We start from the raw sequence: 19920 nt of genomic DNA on the forward strand, positions 1-19920 counted from the left end.
CGAACCGAAAGCACTGTATCGAACGGTTCAATATCGATACGACTATCGTTGCACCCCTAATTATATATATATATTTAAATCTGTTGTGAAACTGTGTGATCAGTATTTGTACTGAGGCACATCGAGTAGGTCTATCAGAAGCCAGCAACTCCTACGCCTCACCAGCTCTTTCATACAGAGCTTTCTGTCGTGCTATTTCTACCTTTTCCTGTATCTCCTTTTGAGTTATTCAGCCTGTTATTTTGCGGACAAAAGTCAAGATTCACCCGTTTTCCACCAGGCCAATCAATAGAAGAATAAGCCTCCATTCTAGGTTCACAAATATTGCAAGCAATTGCAAAAAGGGGTGAAAATGATCTAAGGTCACACGCTCAAAAGAAAAATATACCGACTTTACTACCTCGTAACTCTAAAGATATCCCTCTAAAGTAAGTTATTACAGGTAACAGAAAAAGACAAAGACGTTGCTTTCTCCCGCTCTGCTCAGCCAGTTGTTTTATGTTCCTCAAAGAGTAAAATTTTACAATTCTGTTCTCATTAGAAAATGTCCTCCTGTGGCGTTTCAGTGGCGACAGTAAAACCGAGGAATCCAGATAAGAGATTTATAGCTCAGCAGGTCCAGTGTCACCTGGCAGTTTATTTGCACTTCTAAGATTTAAAACCACTTGAACTGTAATGCTCCAAGTGTTCTTTGAGTAGCTCCAAAGTTAGATAAAACATTTTTCCTTGCAGTTTGACACTATCATACATCTTGTTGGAGGTGGATCACACTTGGAGAAAAATATTGAAATATTCAGTATATTTTTTAATGCTTTCACCATTACAGAAAACACTGGTTTTAAGATGTCTGGTGCCAGTTTTTGTAAACACCACCCTGTGGGTCAGCACGAATATTTCTGTAGAAATCTTGCCAACTTGTCTGGAATTTAAAATACTGCAATATAGCTGCATGTCCAACTTCCAGTGCAGTAATACTGTTTATGTTTTGTCTCCCCTTCTCTGCCTTACAACTTCCTTCCTTTTTAGTTTAGTTATTGGTAACATTTTGATTTGATAAAAGCATTTCACTGCCAATGTAACACGTTTTCTATGCGATTAAACACATAAAAATGTCTGAAAGTCTAACTGAAATTCTCAAAAAAGTTTTTTTTTTTTTAAATCTGTCATCATTTCTTCTTCTTTGGTTTTAGTTGTCCAGCATATAAAGCGGAGAGACATCATCCTGAAAAGAGAGCTGGGCGAGGGAGCCTTCGGTAAAGTCTTCTTGGCAGAATGTTACAACCTCAGTCCCACTAAGGACAAGATGCTGGTGGCCGTTAAGGTACGTTTTAAGTGGTTAGCTGTGTGTCTGAGTGTTACAAAGAGGATTGCAGTAATGGCTGAACATTGTGTGAGATTCTTATTTTTGTAAATATGAACCTTTCAGCAGCTGCTGGTTAGTGTAAAACATACTTAAAAGACTGGAGGTAGCTTCTGAAAGTGAAAACCAAAGCAAGTATGGAATTTTCATTTGCCACCAGACAGTGACTGCTCTAGCTTCTATGAGCCTACCTCAGTAAAAAATATTCAAATTAGGTAATCCATCACTGATTTAATTTTTAATACAATACAAAATGTTTTTCTTTGCATTTCATAATCTAATGGGCGAGGAAAATGCCCCAAATTCAAAACTGATGACTTCTAAACTCAAGTGGCTATGATGACCTCTTTTGAGCCGAGTTTATGGTTGTTTCCTGTGCTATTTGTAAGGTCCCCACAGCCCCGTACCCATTCAGCATTGCCCATTCTGCACTGAAGACTTGCAGATCTCTTTGCCTGAACAATGGGTGTTGCCATTCCCCTGCATCAGCACTGGTACAGGGGTACCTTTACAAAGTTATTAAAGTTCAAGTTCAAATTTTATTCGCCACATGCAGTGGCAGGTTGCCCTGCAGTGGAATGAACCCGCCCCTCGACCATACACACACAACACAGACATCACATGGGGATACAAGTCAGAGAGCGGTTGCATTACAGAAAAAACACTGAAATGTACACTACAATGGGAAAGTACAAGAGGAAAAAAAGAGACCTCTACTCATGCTGGGCTATAGGAGGACAGCATGAGAACAGGAAACAAAAAACTCCTCTGCACAGAAAGCACATAAATGTCCACAGCACAACATTAGGGGATAAGGAGTAATCCCAGGCAACACAGCAGCCATCCTGCCACTGCGCCAACTCTCTAGCGCAGGCCAGACCCGCCTCGTGTTCCCAGGAGGCAACAAGCATCGAAGGCATTGGAAGCGGAAGGGGGATGTGCGAGTGCTTATCAGTGTAAATGTATGTGTGTGCGTGTCCATAGTTCAGCTGAGACAGTGTCCTCTGCCCTATCAGGCTAAGTAAACAGTCTACCAGCCAACCCAGGTGGCCTTGCATAGAGTGGGAAGAACAGTCATGAGAATTTCAAAGCTGCTCTTTAACACTCCGACACTGGTCTCTCAATCTCCCGTTGGAGAACCGCGAGCTTCTCCATGATGTTATCAAACTTGCGCTCCGTGGTCTTGTCATTCTTGTGCTCAGAGAGCTGATTCTGAGAACTCACGACTGCAGTGAGTTATTCCACGATGTAATCCAACTTTCGTTCAGAGATGTTATTCTGAGCGGCCTTTTCCTTGATGTAACCCAATATACGCTCAGAGGTCTTATTCTGAGTATTCACGGCAGCTGTAAGCGTCTCCAAGGTCTTCAGTGAGTCCATTCTGAGAAGTTGCACCTCGTCCCATCGTTTCAATCCCAGCGGGCAGCCTTGGGGGGGTTTTGAACAGCCAGTTCCGCTTTCTTAATTCTCCGATATGCCAGGGCCAAGCCAGCTCCGATCAGCAAGAACCCTGGTATCATGGTTCCGAATAGATAGATATCTTCACCGTCCTCGATCGACAGTCCCGCCAGGCACACGATCCTCCATTTCTGCCACCCGTCCATCGTGTATCCGGCAGGGAAAGTCCCTCCAGGGCACTCGGGCTCTCCCGAGCCCAGACTTCTCGTTGAGAAAAAGGGTGTCAATAGCATTCAGAGACCAGTTGATCAAATCCATAATTCTCTTTAGGTTTTAGAAACAGACTGTGAGAGAGTGTTCCAGGGAAAGTAATACACACGAAACAAGATAAGGACACAAGAGGCTAAGCATGGAAGATAAGGGGAAGGAGGAGAGGAGAAAAGTGCGACTGCCTTCGCCGAGAGCCAAACGAGTTCTAGTTCCCTCTAGAAAGTCTCATCTTTTCAAATTATTGCAGTATCTTCCGCTTTGCCATTTGATAAACTCTGACCTCCTGTAGGGATGCTTCAATGGCATGATAATAAAAATTACAAAAATCTAGAGATGCACAACCAAAGTGTAGTGCACACACCAACAGTTGTGATGTCGCATTGGGCTCATACTGCCATTCTCACGAGGGTCAACAAGCATCTCTGAAGCTTATTAAATAAGCTCACCTGTGCAACTCCCTGTTGCACTGGGAAGAAAAATAAAGCCAAAATGGAAACACATAAATTTATCCAACAACATAAAGATTGCGAGCTGCTCACTAAACACAATAAATCAACAAAAGTATTAAACTTGAAATTCAGGTGTTTCTTTTTTCAGTCCTGTTGCCACAGGTGCACAAAATTAAGCACCCTTTCATGCAATCCTTTGAAAACATTTGTGGGAGAAGGGGCCATTCTTTCACTGAATTTGAATGTGTTACAGTAACAGGATGCCAATGTTGCAACAAGTGATGTGATTGAATGATTGATGTGACTGATAATATTTCTTTCACCATCGGCTGTAAGGTGTATTATTACTAAGTGGAATCGTTCAGCAACCGCAGTAACTCAGCCACACAGAAAGGCAGACTGCACAGACTTACTGCACAGAGCAGGATAGCCGAGTGCTGAGGCACGTAGTGTGTAAAAGTCAGTGAGGCTCTGCTGACTCACTAACTGCAGAATTCCAAGCCTCCTCTGGCATTAACATCAGCACAAAAACTGTGCACCGTGATGGTTCATGGAATGATCAAGCAGCTCCTGTAGGTGTAAACTGTAGGTGACCCACTACTTTTGTCCATATGGTGTATCACAGCCCAGTGCACAAACTGACTGCACTTAATTACACAGCCATAGTGGACACCATTCCAGTAAGAACCTTGATATCGGTACTCAGAAAGTAGGATAGCTGATGATATCATTAGGGAATATGAGTTCCTGGGTTGCACAACCGTAACAAGTTCTTTAAGTGTTTAAACCCAGTTGTGGTTTCAGAGAGAGTCTATTTATTTACTGGGTGGTCTATCTTCCTGGTATGTCACCAGTTTTCTGGCAAAGTTACAGGCAAAGTTAAAGTCAAATGCACCAAAAATAACTGTTTATTTTCCTTATATTACAAACATGACACAAGGTACAGCACACAAGTTCCTCTAAGGAAGTCACTATCTTTACTGTGAGTGCTGGTTACACGATTATCCTTTTCTTTATTGCTTATGCTAAGTTTCCATGTACCTGGCATAGGTGCATATTCTGACACAGTCTTAGGCAAAGCTGAATGAATATGCTGATATTGAATCTGGTGTCTGTCTGCTGGAGTTCTAGTCTTTGTTCCCATCTGGAACCTGCCTTACTAACAGTCAGGGGACCAGCGGCATCTGTCAAAATGGAAGAACGAGCGGAGCAAAGTTAATACCCCTGTGAATTTAATGATTTGTTTTAAAGAGATTGAAGCATTTCAAACCATTGTCCCTGTGTGCCATCACAGAGCTTAATATTAAGTTGTGCTTGGCAGCACCCAGGGTGAATATAAAGAGTTGTCTGAATGGAAAACATGTGAATAAGAGGTTGTGGACTCAGTAAAACTACCTAAAAGGGGGGGGGGGGGAGAGAGAAAACCACCCTGACCTTGACAACAGAGAAGTGAAATAGTACAGATGAAGGTGATGGAGTATCTGCCTGTAACTTTCTTTTCTCCCTCTTATAGAATTAGCAAATGAGTTTGTGAGTAAACCTTGACCTCCTTAAAACAGAATACTATGTGGATTTTCATCTGAACATTCTCCTGCCTGTGAGAAAGCAGGAACCAGCTCTCTGAATTCTCTTAAAGGTCAACAAAGGGAAAATTCATTGCAGCGCTTTGCCTCAATTTATCGTGTTCAAGCACTTTGAAGGTATTGTTTTGGAGGAATGCCCAGACAAGAAACATTTCCTTAAGAGTGCGGTTTGATTTGGTAATAGAATTTTATGGCCATTTTACCTACTCTGCTGTACATCTCAACCACCTCTAGCATTTCACTGCAAGAAGAGCACATATGAGTAAATGCATTTCCATGCCAAGGTCATTCCATCTGTAATAATGTCAGCAGCAGGCTGGGAAAACAGGAACCAATGCTAAAGAGACTAGGATAATCAACACTCCCTATTTTCCTGTTGCTGATGAACTGCCAAAAGTCTTTTTTTTTCTCCTCCAGCAGACGCACCAGTAATATATTATTGCATTTATTTGATATTTGTGAAACAAGTAAGATTTAGAAAATTATGTGGTCTAGACTTTAAATGAGTTCAGTTTATTTGCCTGCTTGATCTTACTTCCAGTCAGATCAATTAATGTGTACATTGAGTTCATCTCTACTCCTCAGACAGCTGTAATTGTTTGTAGAAAGATGTATTGTGAGTAGTACAGCTATCTGGCAGCAGCATATTAACAGCAGATCCTTTAAGTCTTGAAAGTTTTAAGTTGGAGGCAGACCAGGACATGCATCAACACCAACTGTCTCCGGTCATGGTTTGTTCTTCATTAATAATTTTCTGTTTTATTTTCAAAATACTAATATTATTCAGAAGTGCCATTGTATGTAATGCTTACTCCATTTGCTTGACTCTCAGGATGTACAGAACCAAGGACATTTCATACTGAAGGTCCCTTCTAAATGGTCCAGAGGCAAATACAGATTCTGTCTGTAGTTATAGGAATACCCCTGAAGTCTTCCTCTTTCTCTCTGAACATTTTGTCCACCCATACTGCAACACTGCAAAAGCTTTACCTTGACAATAACGAAAAATTCTGTCCAATATAGGAGGCACATCAATTCGTTGTAAGAAGCTATGCTTCCTTGCTTTTATGACGTCTCAGTGCTGATGCTTAAGAGTATGGTGCTTAAAGTGGGCAAATAAATTCTTAAATTACTGTAGTGACAAACTAACAGTGACAAAAAGTGAACTTCCATCCATCTGTATTTAGGAACAAAAATATTTGTGCATCAGTAAAAGTTCAGTGGAAACAAATAATAACTCCTGGCATACATGAAGCATGTGACCACTTGGATTAAATATCATATTTTCAACATGTATTTTACACCTATATGAGGTCGGGCTAGTAGTATTTTACACACATCATCTCATTGTGCCCTTGTTTGTTTGGTAAATTGAAACTTAACAGCCTCCAGCCTTTCATTTCTGCTGCATAAGAAAAAGGAAATGAAAACATGCTGATGTTTAGAAAATAACATTTGGCTTGTTCTCTAGTTGAGTTTATCTCGCTAACCCTTGCTGATTAGCATAATTATTTATTTATTTTATTGGGAACCTTGAAGGTTCTTATGTCCTCAGATTTCATGGTAATCCACGCAGGCAATTTCTCTCAAAACCTGGGTTGTCAAGGTCATGGTGGCATGTGAGGGTGAATCAAGGACTAACTAAAACTGTCAGATAGTCTAGCATACTAAGTGGATGATTCTCATTTGGAAGACAGAAGCCAACCTGAATCAATCAGGGCAAGAAAAAGTTGTATACTCTAAAAGCGGAAGCGAGCTTTCTCTGATGTTGTTGTTGAAGTGGTTGCCTTATTTTGCTGGCAGAGCTAAACATTTAGCAATTAATGCACCATACTGTAGATCATTTTAAAGTGTTAATAAAAATGTATCTGTCAGTGCCTGATACCAGGAAAAGCAGCAATTTTCTATTGATTGATCACTCAAATTTAGCAAATTTAGCAGATCTTTTTCAGAACCATGAAACCGTTCACTGGTAAAGTAAATAGTAAGTATCAACAGGATGCAAAGGATGATTGATTCCCCAATGGCACGTAAATGAAGACTTCATGATTTTTTTAGATCCTGGATAACAAACCAGTGTAGTTTTCAAAATATGTAAATCTGACTTTTTTATTTCTCCTTTCAGACTCTTAAAGATCCCAACCTGTCAGCCAGGAAGGACTTCCAGAGAGAGGCCGAGCTGCTGACCAACCTGCAGCATGACCACATTGTTAAGTTTTATGGCGTGTGCGTAGATGGAGACCCTCTCATTATGGTGTTCGAATACATGAAACATGGAGACCTCAACAAATTCCTCAGGTAAAGTTTTTATTATTGAAAATTGAACATTTCTTGAAATTAGGAGGTTAACTTAACAATGCAAATATGTGCGAGTATGTTGGAACTACGCACCGGCTCATTCACAATACGTACAGTAAATGAAAGTAAGACTAAAAACCTGAAATTCTTTTGTGAAATAGCTGCCGCAAATATCCGGCTTGCTTCACAGCTTTGTGCGTTAGCAAACACGAGTGCTTTAGTGCTTTTGTTCCATAATGTCAGACTGTACCAAGGGAAGTGACCTCTGATAAGCTTCAACAAAAGTGACACGATGCCGGTACAGCAAGCTCTTTGGTAATGGGAAGCTTCACTGGAGTTGATGTCAGTGTGCAAAGAAGGAATCTGGGAAAGAAGTCTGCTATTTCAAGAGTGTACACAGCAGCAGCAGCAGTGTGTATGCACGTGCACGTGTGTGTGTGTGTGGTCGATCTTGTTTTTGAAATTTCAGCAATAGTTGAAAAGATGACATGTTACGATGGAGTGTGAGTGTGAATGTCTGTGTGCATTCAAGAGTGCGTGAAGACTTTCTGTTGGGAAATCATTCCTGAAATGAAAGGCAATGTCGCGAATGATGAAATTCTTTCATGCAAGGTGCAAGACGCAGCTGATTCTTGGTCTGTTGGTCCTGTTGGTCACATTTAAGAGATGAGATGTGCAGGGAATCAATAGGAGTGAATAGAAGATCTAACGTGCAGCTCCAAATTCAACCTTCAGATAAGCAGCAGGGCACCCTGCTCTTATTCACCTATTACTGTATGTCTGTGAAGTATAATAAGAAGCAGAAAGGCGAAAGAAAAAGTACTACTAATCCGCCAACAGCAGAGTGAAATTATAACAGACACACTAAAAACAAGAGGAAAATTGAGCTGCAATAAAATTCTGACTTGGGGATGGAAAAACAGGCCGAGAGAGTGAGAGAGCGGTAGTCCTCCCTGCATGACACCTGGTCTGTAATCAAAGTGACGAGAAGGTGATGAGAACAGCAGGAAGTCTTCACAGGAAATGAGTTCTTCATCGTCACCCAGAAACCTGCAGTCAACCTGTTCTGGTAAATGTACAGTCCTGTGATGAAAATCCAGAGACTTGGTTAAAATTCCTGACAAGTTGGCTTACATGAAACTTTTGCCAAAGAAAAAAAATCTCTAAGCTCACAGCTTACGACCACAGAATTAAGAACAACAGACACATAACAGTTTATCGCTGCCAGTAAAGCAGTGCTTGCAGAGTATAGTTCATTTGTTAATATTTCTAACAGTCTCGCTTTATTATGGTAATTATCCTCAATAGGTACAAAGAGGCACATATATTGCCAGGATAAGGGTTTATTAGTAGTATAAGGAGCTTTGGATTACTTCTTAAAGAGGCAGGCTCGTTCAAAATGTAGAATGTTCTCTAAAGGGTCCTATAGCCAGTAATTAAAGTGTAGCTATGAAACTTACAGTAGGAGAGAAGAAATAACAGAGTTCACTTTCTAATGAATAATAAGTTGGTTTCATAAGACAAGGCTGGAGAATGGCTTGGGCATTAGACTGTTGTGCTTTAAACCTGCATTCTTTCAAATGGCCAGCAGGGGGTCTGGTTGTATACAAGTCTGTGAGAAAACAACCCCTCAGCTGCCTTAATCTATGCTCAGTAAACACCTTCCCGATGAGTTTTTGGTCTTAATTGCATCCTTCAAATTTGACTGGACACAACATGATAATTCAAGTCTAACTGTAAAATAATACCACAGAGCTCAAGTCAACATTATCCAGAATCCACCAATATAAATACAAGTACATCAAATCATCATCCACTATTCTTTGTAATACAGAGCCCACGGCCCAGATGCCATGATCCTGGTAGATGGCCAGCCACTGCAGTCCAACGGAGAGCTGGGCCTTTCCCAGATGCTGCACATTGCCACCCAGATTGCCTCAGGCATGGTTTACCTGGCCTCCCAGCACTTTGTGCACAGAGATCTGGCTACCCGCAACTGCCTGGTGGGCAACGGCCTGCTGGTGAAGATTGGAGACTTCGGCATGTCCAGGGACATCTACAGCAGTGACTACTACAGGGTAAGCGTCAGCCGGTATTGTTTGGTTCGCTTGTTATTTTTGATTAAAAGAAAGAGCTGTTTGCAAGCGTGAGTGAGGCCGAAACGATTTAAACTTTTTCCACACCTCAGACAATTCTGCCATATTCACTTGGCCTCTTCTCTATGTTATCTTGTAATAAAGCCTTTGTAGCTCTTAGTAAGAAACATATTTCTAATGGGTGAAGGGTGTTACTCTGCTGCGTCATTTTATTTAATTTTTCTTTTCTGAGGAGAGTTATCAGCTCTCCCATCCATAATACAGCCCCAGGACTGCGCAGCCAGCTATACATGCAGGCAAGGATGGAGCTGTTTAGCAGCATGGTATGAGATGAGATGAGCCTGCTGAGCCTCTAGCCTAATGCTTAAAGGCTTGTTTATATAGCGTCCAATTCATGTCTTCTCTACTGTTTAACACGATTAGCGACGATGAATGCCAGGCGGCAACTACTTTGCTGAAGAATTTAGCATTTTTGCTGAACAAATATGTGGAGTGATGGCTGCTACAGATCTGGCTGCTTTAAAAAGCCTGGGCCTGTGAAATGACTTTAGGTGCGCCTGATTCTGTTTTCCCAGCGTGACAGCTGGGACAGTTCGGACATTGCTTGGGGCAACGCCAGCAGTTATGAAGTACTTGCCTGCTGGGTAAGCAGCTCTGCACGCATGAAATAATGTCTGAGGAAATTTGAGGGGAGATGCTTTTAGCAGTTGGTGCATGGGTCCATGTCCATCCACAATCTGTGTAACGGACATAAGAGCGATTAAGCTTATTTGTTCTTCTTATGAAGTAATTATTGCCAGATTCTGTGTGTACTTTTCAATGGCTGGGCTCTCATTGGGCAAAAGGGTTTCATAAAGTTAAGCTGAGGAAAAGTGTTGAGAAGACCACTGTAAAATTTAAAACACAAACATATATGTTTTCATTTCAAGTGTGACTTCAAACTCAGTCATTTTAAGCATATTTGATGTTTTTGTGCACATGAAGCTACTTAATCTTTAGAATATTAAAGACTTCTCTAATATTCAGTGATATAGTTTGATGACATGTTCATTTGTCAGCCACACTTCTGAAATATATTATTCAATGCTATCAATGAGCTTACCATCAATAATTTATAAAGTGGAAGACTGAAAATAGTAGTAGATTTAAAAAGCGGTAGTGTTGTTACCTTTGTTATGGAAAAAAATATATATTGTTGATCATTTTGAGAATAGAGTCGAAATTTCGAGATTAAAGTCCAAAATCTATTTTGAGAAAAAAGTCGAAATGTGGAGATTTCATTGTTGTTTCAAGTACTCTATATCCTGCTACACCTTCTCCAAAATGCCTTGTTTGGATGAGTTAGTGAAATAAATTGATCAGCTGTCTCGTGAAACAACATCCATCCTCTTTATTGGACGAGGGTGTAACCATCGATAACCTTGCATCTGTCCATTACCAGCCATTTCATGTTCTATGAATCTACTCTTCTGAGTTTGTGTGTTTTTCCATCTGACCAGATGCAGGTTTCTGCACCATCTTTTCAACATCCTTATACTGATAACCACACTGTGTTTATGTGCTAAAAGAGAAATCATTTCCTTCCTTGTTACTTAAACCAATTCTGAAGTGTGATTTAGGGTACTTCAGGGTACAGCAGCTGTGCCAGTTTGTCTTGAAACAACAAATGTAATCTCCACATTTTGAATCATTCTCAAAATGATCAATAAGATATATTTTTTCTTACTTTGGCCCTAATACTCAGCAACAGAACAACAAACACTGTCATAAACATAAACAGACAAATGAAACTATTACAATCTACAACTGATTGAACACAACATTTAAGAGCAGCTACACTGACAAACTTTTAAAATGAAATCTCCCCACTACAGTCCGAATCAGTTTGAGATGTTTCCAGTAGAAGTAGTGGCATATTTGTTAAATAAGTGTGGTTTGCAGAGACACATATCTGATCTCCTGTACTAGATATGGTGCACTCATTTAAAAAAAAAAAAAAAAACTAAAAAAAAAACCCTTAATCTAACAAATGTAAAATAGTTAGTTTGTATATAATCAGCATTTGTGAGCTGGAGGTAGAAAAAAAAAGGTTTTAACCTAGAGGTCACAAGAAAAAGAGAGAGAGGAAAAAAAACCAAGAGCTTTGCAAACAAGATTTTCAATGTTTGATACAGTTCATGTAATAACACCTAAAACCTTAGTACAAGTTTGACCATTTCAGCGTCATCTGAGCAATATGTCTGTGAAGGTTCTCAGTCATCCAGGTCATCGTAGTCTAACTGTCAGAACTGAAGAAACTTCTCGGATGAGAGGTGAAACGTCTTCAAGCAACTTAAAGAAGTCCAGACGCTCTTTTCTTTCTAAGCTCCTTAGTCATCTGAACAGTTTTACTTGAGCATCTCAGATCTTAGAGAAAGTAGAGGGTCACTCTTTTGCAGTTTAAGGAGGGTCATTTGCATTTAACACAGACTAAGTGGAGTAAAATGGGACTGTACAATATCCTAGATCATTTGTACATATGTAGGTTACATGTGTAGTAATCCCATCATGGAAATAATCCATTGAATGCAGGAAAGAAGGGTGATTAAGATCCAGAAAAATTATGCTGTCTCAATAATAATTAAATTGAAAACAAATTTGCAGCATGGCCCAGAGACTGTAGAGTCCATCCACAAAGGTGGCTTGGTCAGCTGTGCCCAAGCCCTTGGACAAATTACAAGGTATTGTGCTAGGTTATTTTCTAGTGCTGACTTTATATTATGATTGAATATTAGAATTTAGAATGATAAACAGCTAAATGACACATTGGAGAAAATTCTCTTCCCTTTAACTGTGAGCCCCTTCATGGAGCTCATGGTTGGATAATAGCTCTTGGTAGCTGTAGTGGTTCTTTGTGGACAAGTAAAGTTTAAAACAGACTGTTTCTTCATTTTAGTTAAGAACCCGTTTTATTTTCTCAGTCACAACCGATTTAGCAGCAGATACCAATCAGCTGGAAGATTAAATGGTTCAGTTGTCTGTTGCTGTTTTAACAATTATAAGCTTAATATATCAGTGCTGTGAGTTATTGGCTTGGTCTCAAAAGAAAGTAATTTCAAGAAGATTTAACAGATATAAAGCCAAATTGGGCAACCAGGGGATGTTTGACATGTTTTGTAAGCATTTAAGATTTTGTTTGTGTGAGTGAAACATGCAGTATAATATATTTAAGGGAGTGGGAAGCTGGGATCATGGGGGACCATGTCCTTGATATGTTCTGCTGGTTGTATGGGGTGTCCGTGCAGAGCAGGTTGGACATGAGGGTGATAAGGTGAGCCTCCAAGCACACCTTATCACCCTGACTGCCACCAGCATAGGTCTCAGGTGGGGGTGATGAGCTCAGTCTCCAAACATGGTATGCTCCCCATTGACAGATGAAAACAAGCAGATGGTTGTTCTTGTGTAGTTATGCTCTGCATAGGCTAACAAAGGGGCTAGGGGTAAACGCACACACGTACACACACAGTGGGACAGTGAAAAAAAAGGCCTTGCAGGAACAGCCGGGTGGGAGTCAGTCTGAGTAACTTTTCCAGTTGAACGTTAGCTTCAAACTCTGTGGTGAATTTATTGGAGAAATTTTAGATGGTTGAATAATTTATTGAATAATTTACTGAATCAGCACACACACACACAGTCTCTGCAGTGAGGAATGGAAATATTTTTTTAAATCACTATGTTGGGTTAGACAGAAACCAGAGAAATGGTTTGTAGAAGAAGAAAAAGGGAACCAGTCTTAGTTTGAATTTATCGTGTATTTGTGTGCATTTGGATGTGTGTGGCCTGAATTGCAGTGAAGCTGCTGTTTGGTGCGATGGGATAGCATCAGTGCCCACCTACACATAGGAATATTGACAGAGCCCGGAGATAAGGCGCTCCTAACAGTATTGGACACTTTCCCTGTGTTGAGTGATTATAAATAGCAGCGTCCTGCCAAGAGTACAATACTGCCATAGCTGACTAGTCGTATCCATGCTCGTTGCCCAAAAGACACTTTGCAGCAGGAGGGAGCAACTTCAAGAAAAAGACAAATATTGTCCTAAATCACTTCCATCTGTCACATCCTCACACTGTAGGCACATACCTTTGTGTTGTTTCAAAGGAGACAACTGCATGAGCTAGTGCAGGCCGACGGCAGCACCCGAGCCTGCTCTGAAGTTGTTTTATACCAGTACCTCGCGATATATCAGGAAATGTTTTTCCTGGGCTCGGAGAGTGAGGCACTGAATTATACATGGTTAGGTGGGCAAAATGACAGTGAATGCTCTAAAGGTGGCTAGGCATTAAAGCTGCAAGAATGAAAAGCAAGTCATTGCTGTTTTTGTTTTTCTGTTGTTGTTTTCGGAAGTTTCAGAAGCATCTGCAGGATAGATGAAGGGGCTCATGCAGGTTGTCTAAGAGTGTTATGTTGAATGTTCTGTCTAATCAGGAGTCCAAGGCAGCTTCTGATTTGTAAGAGTAATTAACAGCAATTTTGCAATTAGTGTCATATTCTGCTCCCAAGGCATGGAAAAGTGAAAAGTTTTCAGTCTGGTTACTTGAAAGCTGCAGTCAGACTGTAATGCTGTGCACCAATTCTTCTAGTTTAAATAGAGGGTTGGACTCATTTTATTAACACGGACATAGAGGTTCTTCTCAGATGATAATACGTAAAGGCTTACTTTCTTTTTACTTTTTCAACAGTTCTTATTAAAATTACCCAGGATTTTTACCTTCAATGTTTTCATTTAGCAAAGTTTGGGTTGTTTCTCATTTCTGTGAGCGCTGTGGGAAGTGGTGCTTGTGTGAAATGTGATTATGTACTCATGATTTTATATTTTCATTGTAAGTGTGGAAGATTAGGAAACTTAAACTTAAGTGATTTTATCTAGAGTGCTGAGGTGAGGAAGACTGGAGGCAGGACAGTTGAAGGGGGTGGTACAATGGGCGGGACACCGAACCCATAAGATTTTGTTGACTTCCGGTTGTGAGCCAGACCTCGCTAGACGTAGCGGAAGTAGGCTAGTTAGCTAGGTCTCCGGATGCATCTGTATTTTATTGTGAAGTGCAAAGAAAGACGTCTGATTTTGGAAATAAAAGTCTCCGCCCGATCGCTACCATCAAAAAGAATCCGTGAAGTCGACGTACTTAAACAGCGCAAAACTGTCTAAATGTAAAGCTGATAATTAACAAGGATCAAAAATATGTGTCCGGTAAACCTTGCTTGGGTAAATAAGGAGAACAAAAATCCATATCTTACACTTAGCATTTGTTAGGAAAATTGAAATGATTTTAGAGACACTGACTCATGGATATGGACTATGGGATATCGAACACTGTTACAATCTAATGACTCATTTTCAAGGACTTGTTCTTAGTGTCTCTGCCAGAAAGCCCGTGCTTACCTGCACTGCCTTTCTTTGAAGAAAAATGGTCACCAGGTTTCTCTTATTTTTCAAGGATCAAAGAAACGCTCCTCTGCTGCATTATTTATCAAGCACAAGCTCCGCAAAATTGTGTGCAGCTTGGTGCTAATGAGTACACAGGCCATATTTATTATTTCTGCATGGAGGGATAAAAAAAAGTCTGTTCTACCATTCCCCTTAGGTTTCTTTTGTTTTGTTCTTGTCTCTTTGCCTAGAACACAGCTGTCTTATATGATGACTGCCGTATGGAGTAATAAATTTAGAAAATGTTTTTGCTTTCTTGTTGCGACGTAAATGGAGAGATTGATGGCACTCTTATACCTCTATGGGATATTTAAAGATAAAGCCAGCATCTGGTTAGCGTAACCTGACACAAAGATTGGAAATCATTAAAAAAAAAACAAATATTTGTTTCTTTTTTCAGTCCAAACAAGTTCCAAGCTATTTTTAAAAAATACTGTATGAGCCATTTTTCAATCTAAGAGATGTTTGCATGGAGTACAATCAGCAACTGTAGAGGGACTTTGGCAGTGACCCTGTGGACTAATGTCAAAGGGGTCCTTGTCCTGTTAGGATGAATCAGGATGTGCAGAGCCACAAACATGTCAGGCTCTCATATTGTTTTGTACCATCACTTTATCATCAATACTGCTTCTTTTATTATACAATTATATTGTAAATCGTATAATCTTGACACTGATCACTGGTTTGCACTTTACATTTAACCCACTGTATTTGTTCTATTGAAGTGTCCAAACATTTCCAAACCCAGCTGTATCTAAATAATTCATATTCAAGATGCAGTTCAAAGTCAGCAACAACAATGAGGCCCTACCTTTCTCCTCATTGTAGTATCAGCCTGGCGAGCTAGATACAGAAAATAAAGTACAATTGCATGATAGCTATAGTGAAGTGTGTGTGTGTGTGTGTGTGTGTGTGTGTGTGTGTGTGTGTGTGTGTGTGTGTGTGTGTGTCCGCGCCTGTTTAAAAAAATAAATACCTTCAGAAAGTTTCACCACCCACTGGCGTGCAGTGGCCAGAGTAGATACCACTTTATCTCCACTTGGCAGCAGCGCAGCAGGTAGAAACCTAATGGACATCATAGCCTCTAAAAGTGAACTTGTGTTCGTTGCTGTTTGAGCTGGGAGAGCAGAGATAGCAACACGGTTAAAGCAGGGAGAGAGAGTGTCTCAAGATGGTTATCGGGGCCCTTTAAGATGTCTGGGGCCTCCTAGGGCTCCCTACAGGCCACGGTGCGCCCATCGAAGAGCCCGACTGGGCCAGTAATCTATCCCCCTGCCATACTGCTGTGCTCTCCACGCCGTTAATCCAATCACTCCCCTGCTACGGTGGGACAGGCAGAGCACTAATCCAGTTTACACAGCAACAAAAAAAGCCCCAGACTCATTCCTCACTCCCCGCAGAGCATTGCCAGCTTCTTGATGTGACATTGAGTGAGAAAGATGAGGATAATTACAGGGGCAATTATTTTATTTTTATTATGTGTTCAGCTTTTTTTTTTTCCTTTTCCCCCATGTTCCAAGCTAATTACCATGGCCTTGTCACAAAAACCCAAGGTGATGGCATGCAATCATTTGGGAAGCAGCGAGTCAGCCACTTTTAATGCCCCTCGCCACGGCGGCTCCGGTTAAATCATTAGTATGCATCTGATGAGGCTGGGCCTTGCATGCAGTGGGCAGGGAGGACCTCAGATAAGTCATTTAGACTAACGGGAACTTAATTAATTTTGTTTAATCTTTATAAAGCTCCACAGAGGGACAGATTGGTATACAGCCCCTCGCCAACTTCTTCACCTCACACTCGGCCCACCTAGCTTACCTCGACCCAGAGGTTTTGCATAATAGGGGCGACTGGTCTCTGCATCAATATTGGCTTAATGTTGTGTACAATGTTAAACTGTGGCATGTGTAATGAGACCAGGTAGAGTCTAAGTCTGTGTTCATTTGGCCCTTAGCTTGAAGTGAAGCCCTAAAGAATGAGTTTAAGGGTGTGTGGAAGAGAGAACTACTGCCAGTGGCATTGTCAATAAGTGTGTTAATTCAGGATGTGGAGAAAGGGCACCTTATTTGGAACGCTTCATGAATTTATGTTTATCTTAATTACTGTTTTATCTGTCCTACCACTGAAGGAAGGAAAAACAGCAGCTTTGATTATCTTCCAAGGTGGTGACGGATCATAATTGTTTAGGCAGGGAGATGGCGGAGCAAGCCTCAAGAAATTAAGAGGTAAAGGATGCATCTGTGTAACACCTCAGATGCCCTTGAGCAACTTATAGAGAAGCACAACCGGGGTTCTATAGGATTCAGGAGAATGATACATTGATTCTTTGTACTTTACAACTCGACAGTGAGACACGGTCGAGCACAGCACTTAACCCCTGGCGGGTTCAGTGAAAGACTGTGGTTGTACTGGGCTGCTCTGAGGTATAAACATGTGTCAATGTAAAGCAGGAGAATGGAGGTAAAACTCTGCAAATCCTCCTGATAAAAAGAGGGAAAAGTTTTTAAAGCATAAAGCTCTGAATAGTAGAAAGACTTAACATCGCTACACTTGACAGAAATGCAAATGTCTGTCATAACAAATAGAAATTCAAAATCCACATTATCTGTGAAGTATACTTTTAGCGATCTGTTTCCAAACTGCTTTCGGGGACTGTTTTTATATATTTCAGCCATTATGTTGAAATGATTCATACTTAATTATTATTATTACATTTTTGTGAGAAAATGTGACAGTGGCCATTTTGATGAGTAAATCTTACAGGATACAATACATATATTAAGCATCTCCCATCCATATGGAAGTGAATGGATTTGAAGAATAATGAAAGTGTGTTCAGTAAAGAAGAAACGTCCTCCAGTGTCCTCCAGTTTGACATGCTGGAGGTTAATGGAGTGTGATTCTGATTCTCAGTCAGCATATAGGTGTTGGTAAAGAATAGTGTCTCTATTGGTCTTGTTGACCTGCAGGCCCTGTGTACAAATATTGATTTGTATTCAGTCCAAGAAAAGCATACAACTTTGGGATAACACTTTCAGGTAAACACTCTGCACACCAGATATCGACTTAGTCAAGACACCTGAGACAAGGAGCTACAATCAGGAGTTCAATAAACGAGGACACAAAAACACCTTGGGGTTCTTCTTTCTTGTATGATGATAGGTTACCATTGTATATCTCATAACAAGGCTTACAAACCATTCACCAGGTAGTTCTACTAGGCACCTTCATGAGTTTTTCTTTTTTCCCACTGAACATTTTGGTTCACTTGTGTGTACAAAATTGTATGTGTGACTTTCAGTCATCAAAATTAACCTTTTCAAAAAAGGTTGTGTTTCTCTTTTAAATGTTAGTCTCACTTACAGGTTCAAATTTAGCCAATTATAATATCTAACAACTTTTAAAAATGGAACTTGACACCTTTTTATCACTAAAATTAAACAGCTTGAACCCAACAAGTCATTTCTGAGTCATAACTATTTTCAACCTACTATCTGCCTGGTATAGCTGAACTTAGGGAAAATGCTAATGTTGGCTTGTTAATACAGGATGACTCATTTAGAGCATGAAATATAGATGAGCGACCTGTGGCTTTTTTGAAAAGCTTAGTTAATATGTTCTAAAAGCTACCATTTGAGTAGTGCTACAGTCACACTTGAAGATTGTGCGGTAAGCATGATATCTTGTTGCCTTTGAAATGGTTCTTTCTGTCTGTGACCACTCACAGTCAGCTGCCATCTTCAAAGTGACTTTGGTGCGTGAAGGCCGAGATAACACGAGACCAGTCAGTCTGCTGTTAGGTTGTGATTGAATGGAGTCAAGTTTGCAATTATACAAAATCGGTTTGTGATAATACGGTCATTAACTGTGACAAATCAGCAGAAATAGAGCACTTAAAACTGAAATTCATAAATTCAATTCCACAAATAATGACGCAGTTGCTGTCAGTTGCAATTTAGCTTCAAAATTACATAAAGCTCACATAAATGCTCAGTAACCTTGTTGTTATGTACGAATATAACCAGAATACAACCAGTTGTCCCTCTACTGCAAAGAGATGCGTCTCAAACGAGTCCACTCTCATTCTGTCTGGGTTTATAGATTATTTTTATAAATGCATTAAACACTCTTACAAATAATTATAAATAGTAATGGACAGTAACATATATAAAAATACAAAATGTTATAAATTGATAGCTTTTATGTAAAAATTAGAGACTGTTCATTTCTTTGTAAGTGGGCAAGTGGTGAATGGTGCAAATGTATAAATGTTTTCTTTATGTATCTAATTCAGTCTAAATATAGAATTAAGCTGTTAATTCTCTAAAGTGATTTACATCTCTCCTTTATTAGACTATGGATGGTAATATCTAATATTTACATTTATACAGTTTAAAGTTACCTAGTTCTACAGTGCAGGCCTCATATTAGATGCAGTACCAAGAATGCATCCAGCATTAAAATTATTAATTAGAATTAAAATGTAGATTTTTTTTACTGTGTGCTAAATCCAAGGATTAACGGTTTTCTGCATCATATTATCTCAAATTATTCCAACCTCTTAGCCAGGTTTGTGTTCCTGGTTATATTTTTTTTAACTGTTGTATGTTTCTGTTTATAGATTTTTTTTCACGATTTAATTACTGTTAGCTGATAACAGCTCTGATGGGAGGTGGTGGCACTCATAGTGGAAGAGTCATAGGGCACATGAAACGTACTTTTTTGATTGACTGCACACACAGCCTGAAGCAGAGAGCCCAGCTCAACACAGAAACCTGAAACGTGAACTAGCTAGCAATGCTAGCAAGCCCAGTTAACGAGGTGTGATTGCCATCCAGCCCAAGCAAAGATATGATTATACTTACCAAAACTGAAGCAAAAGCTTCTTGGATGCGCTGCACTTCACAGCAAGACAGATAATTCTATTAAAAGGGACCAACACCACATTCCTGGTCCATTTTTTGAAGCGAGCTTCATTTATTTTTCAACCCTGGAGGTTGCTGC

The 19920-nt window shown here is 40.1% G+C and overlaps 1 protein-coding gene across 2 annotated transcripts in view; it reads left to right on the plus strand.

Moving 5' to 3' along the window:
- The window catches only part of ntrk3b (neurotrophic tyrosine kinase, receptor, type 3b), a 222296-nt gene that overhangs the window by 190122 nt on the left and 12254 nt on the right, over window positions 1-19920 (plus strand). For both annotated transcript variants that reach the window (XM_005727560.2, XM_005727561.2), the window contains 3 exons: window positions 1191-1321; window positions 7186-7358; window positions 9193-9436. In XM_005727560.2, coding sequence (XP_005727617.1) covers window positions 1191-1321; window positions 7186-7358; window positions 9193-9436 — 548 coding nt within the window. The remainder of the gene's footprint in view (window positions 1-1190; window positions 1322-7185; window positions 7359-9192; window positions 9437-19920) is intronic.

Source organism: Pundamilia nyererei, unplaced genomic scaffold, assembly GCF_000239375.1.
Source record: "Pundamilia nyererei isolate P.nyererei 1_Seehausen unplaced genomic scaffold, PunNye1.0 scaffold00025, whole genome shotgun sequence".
Lineage (NCBI taxonomy): Eukaryota > Metazoa > Chordata > Actinopteri > Cichliformes > Cichlidae > Pundamilia > Pundamilia nyererei.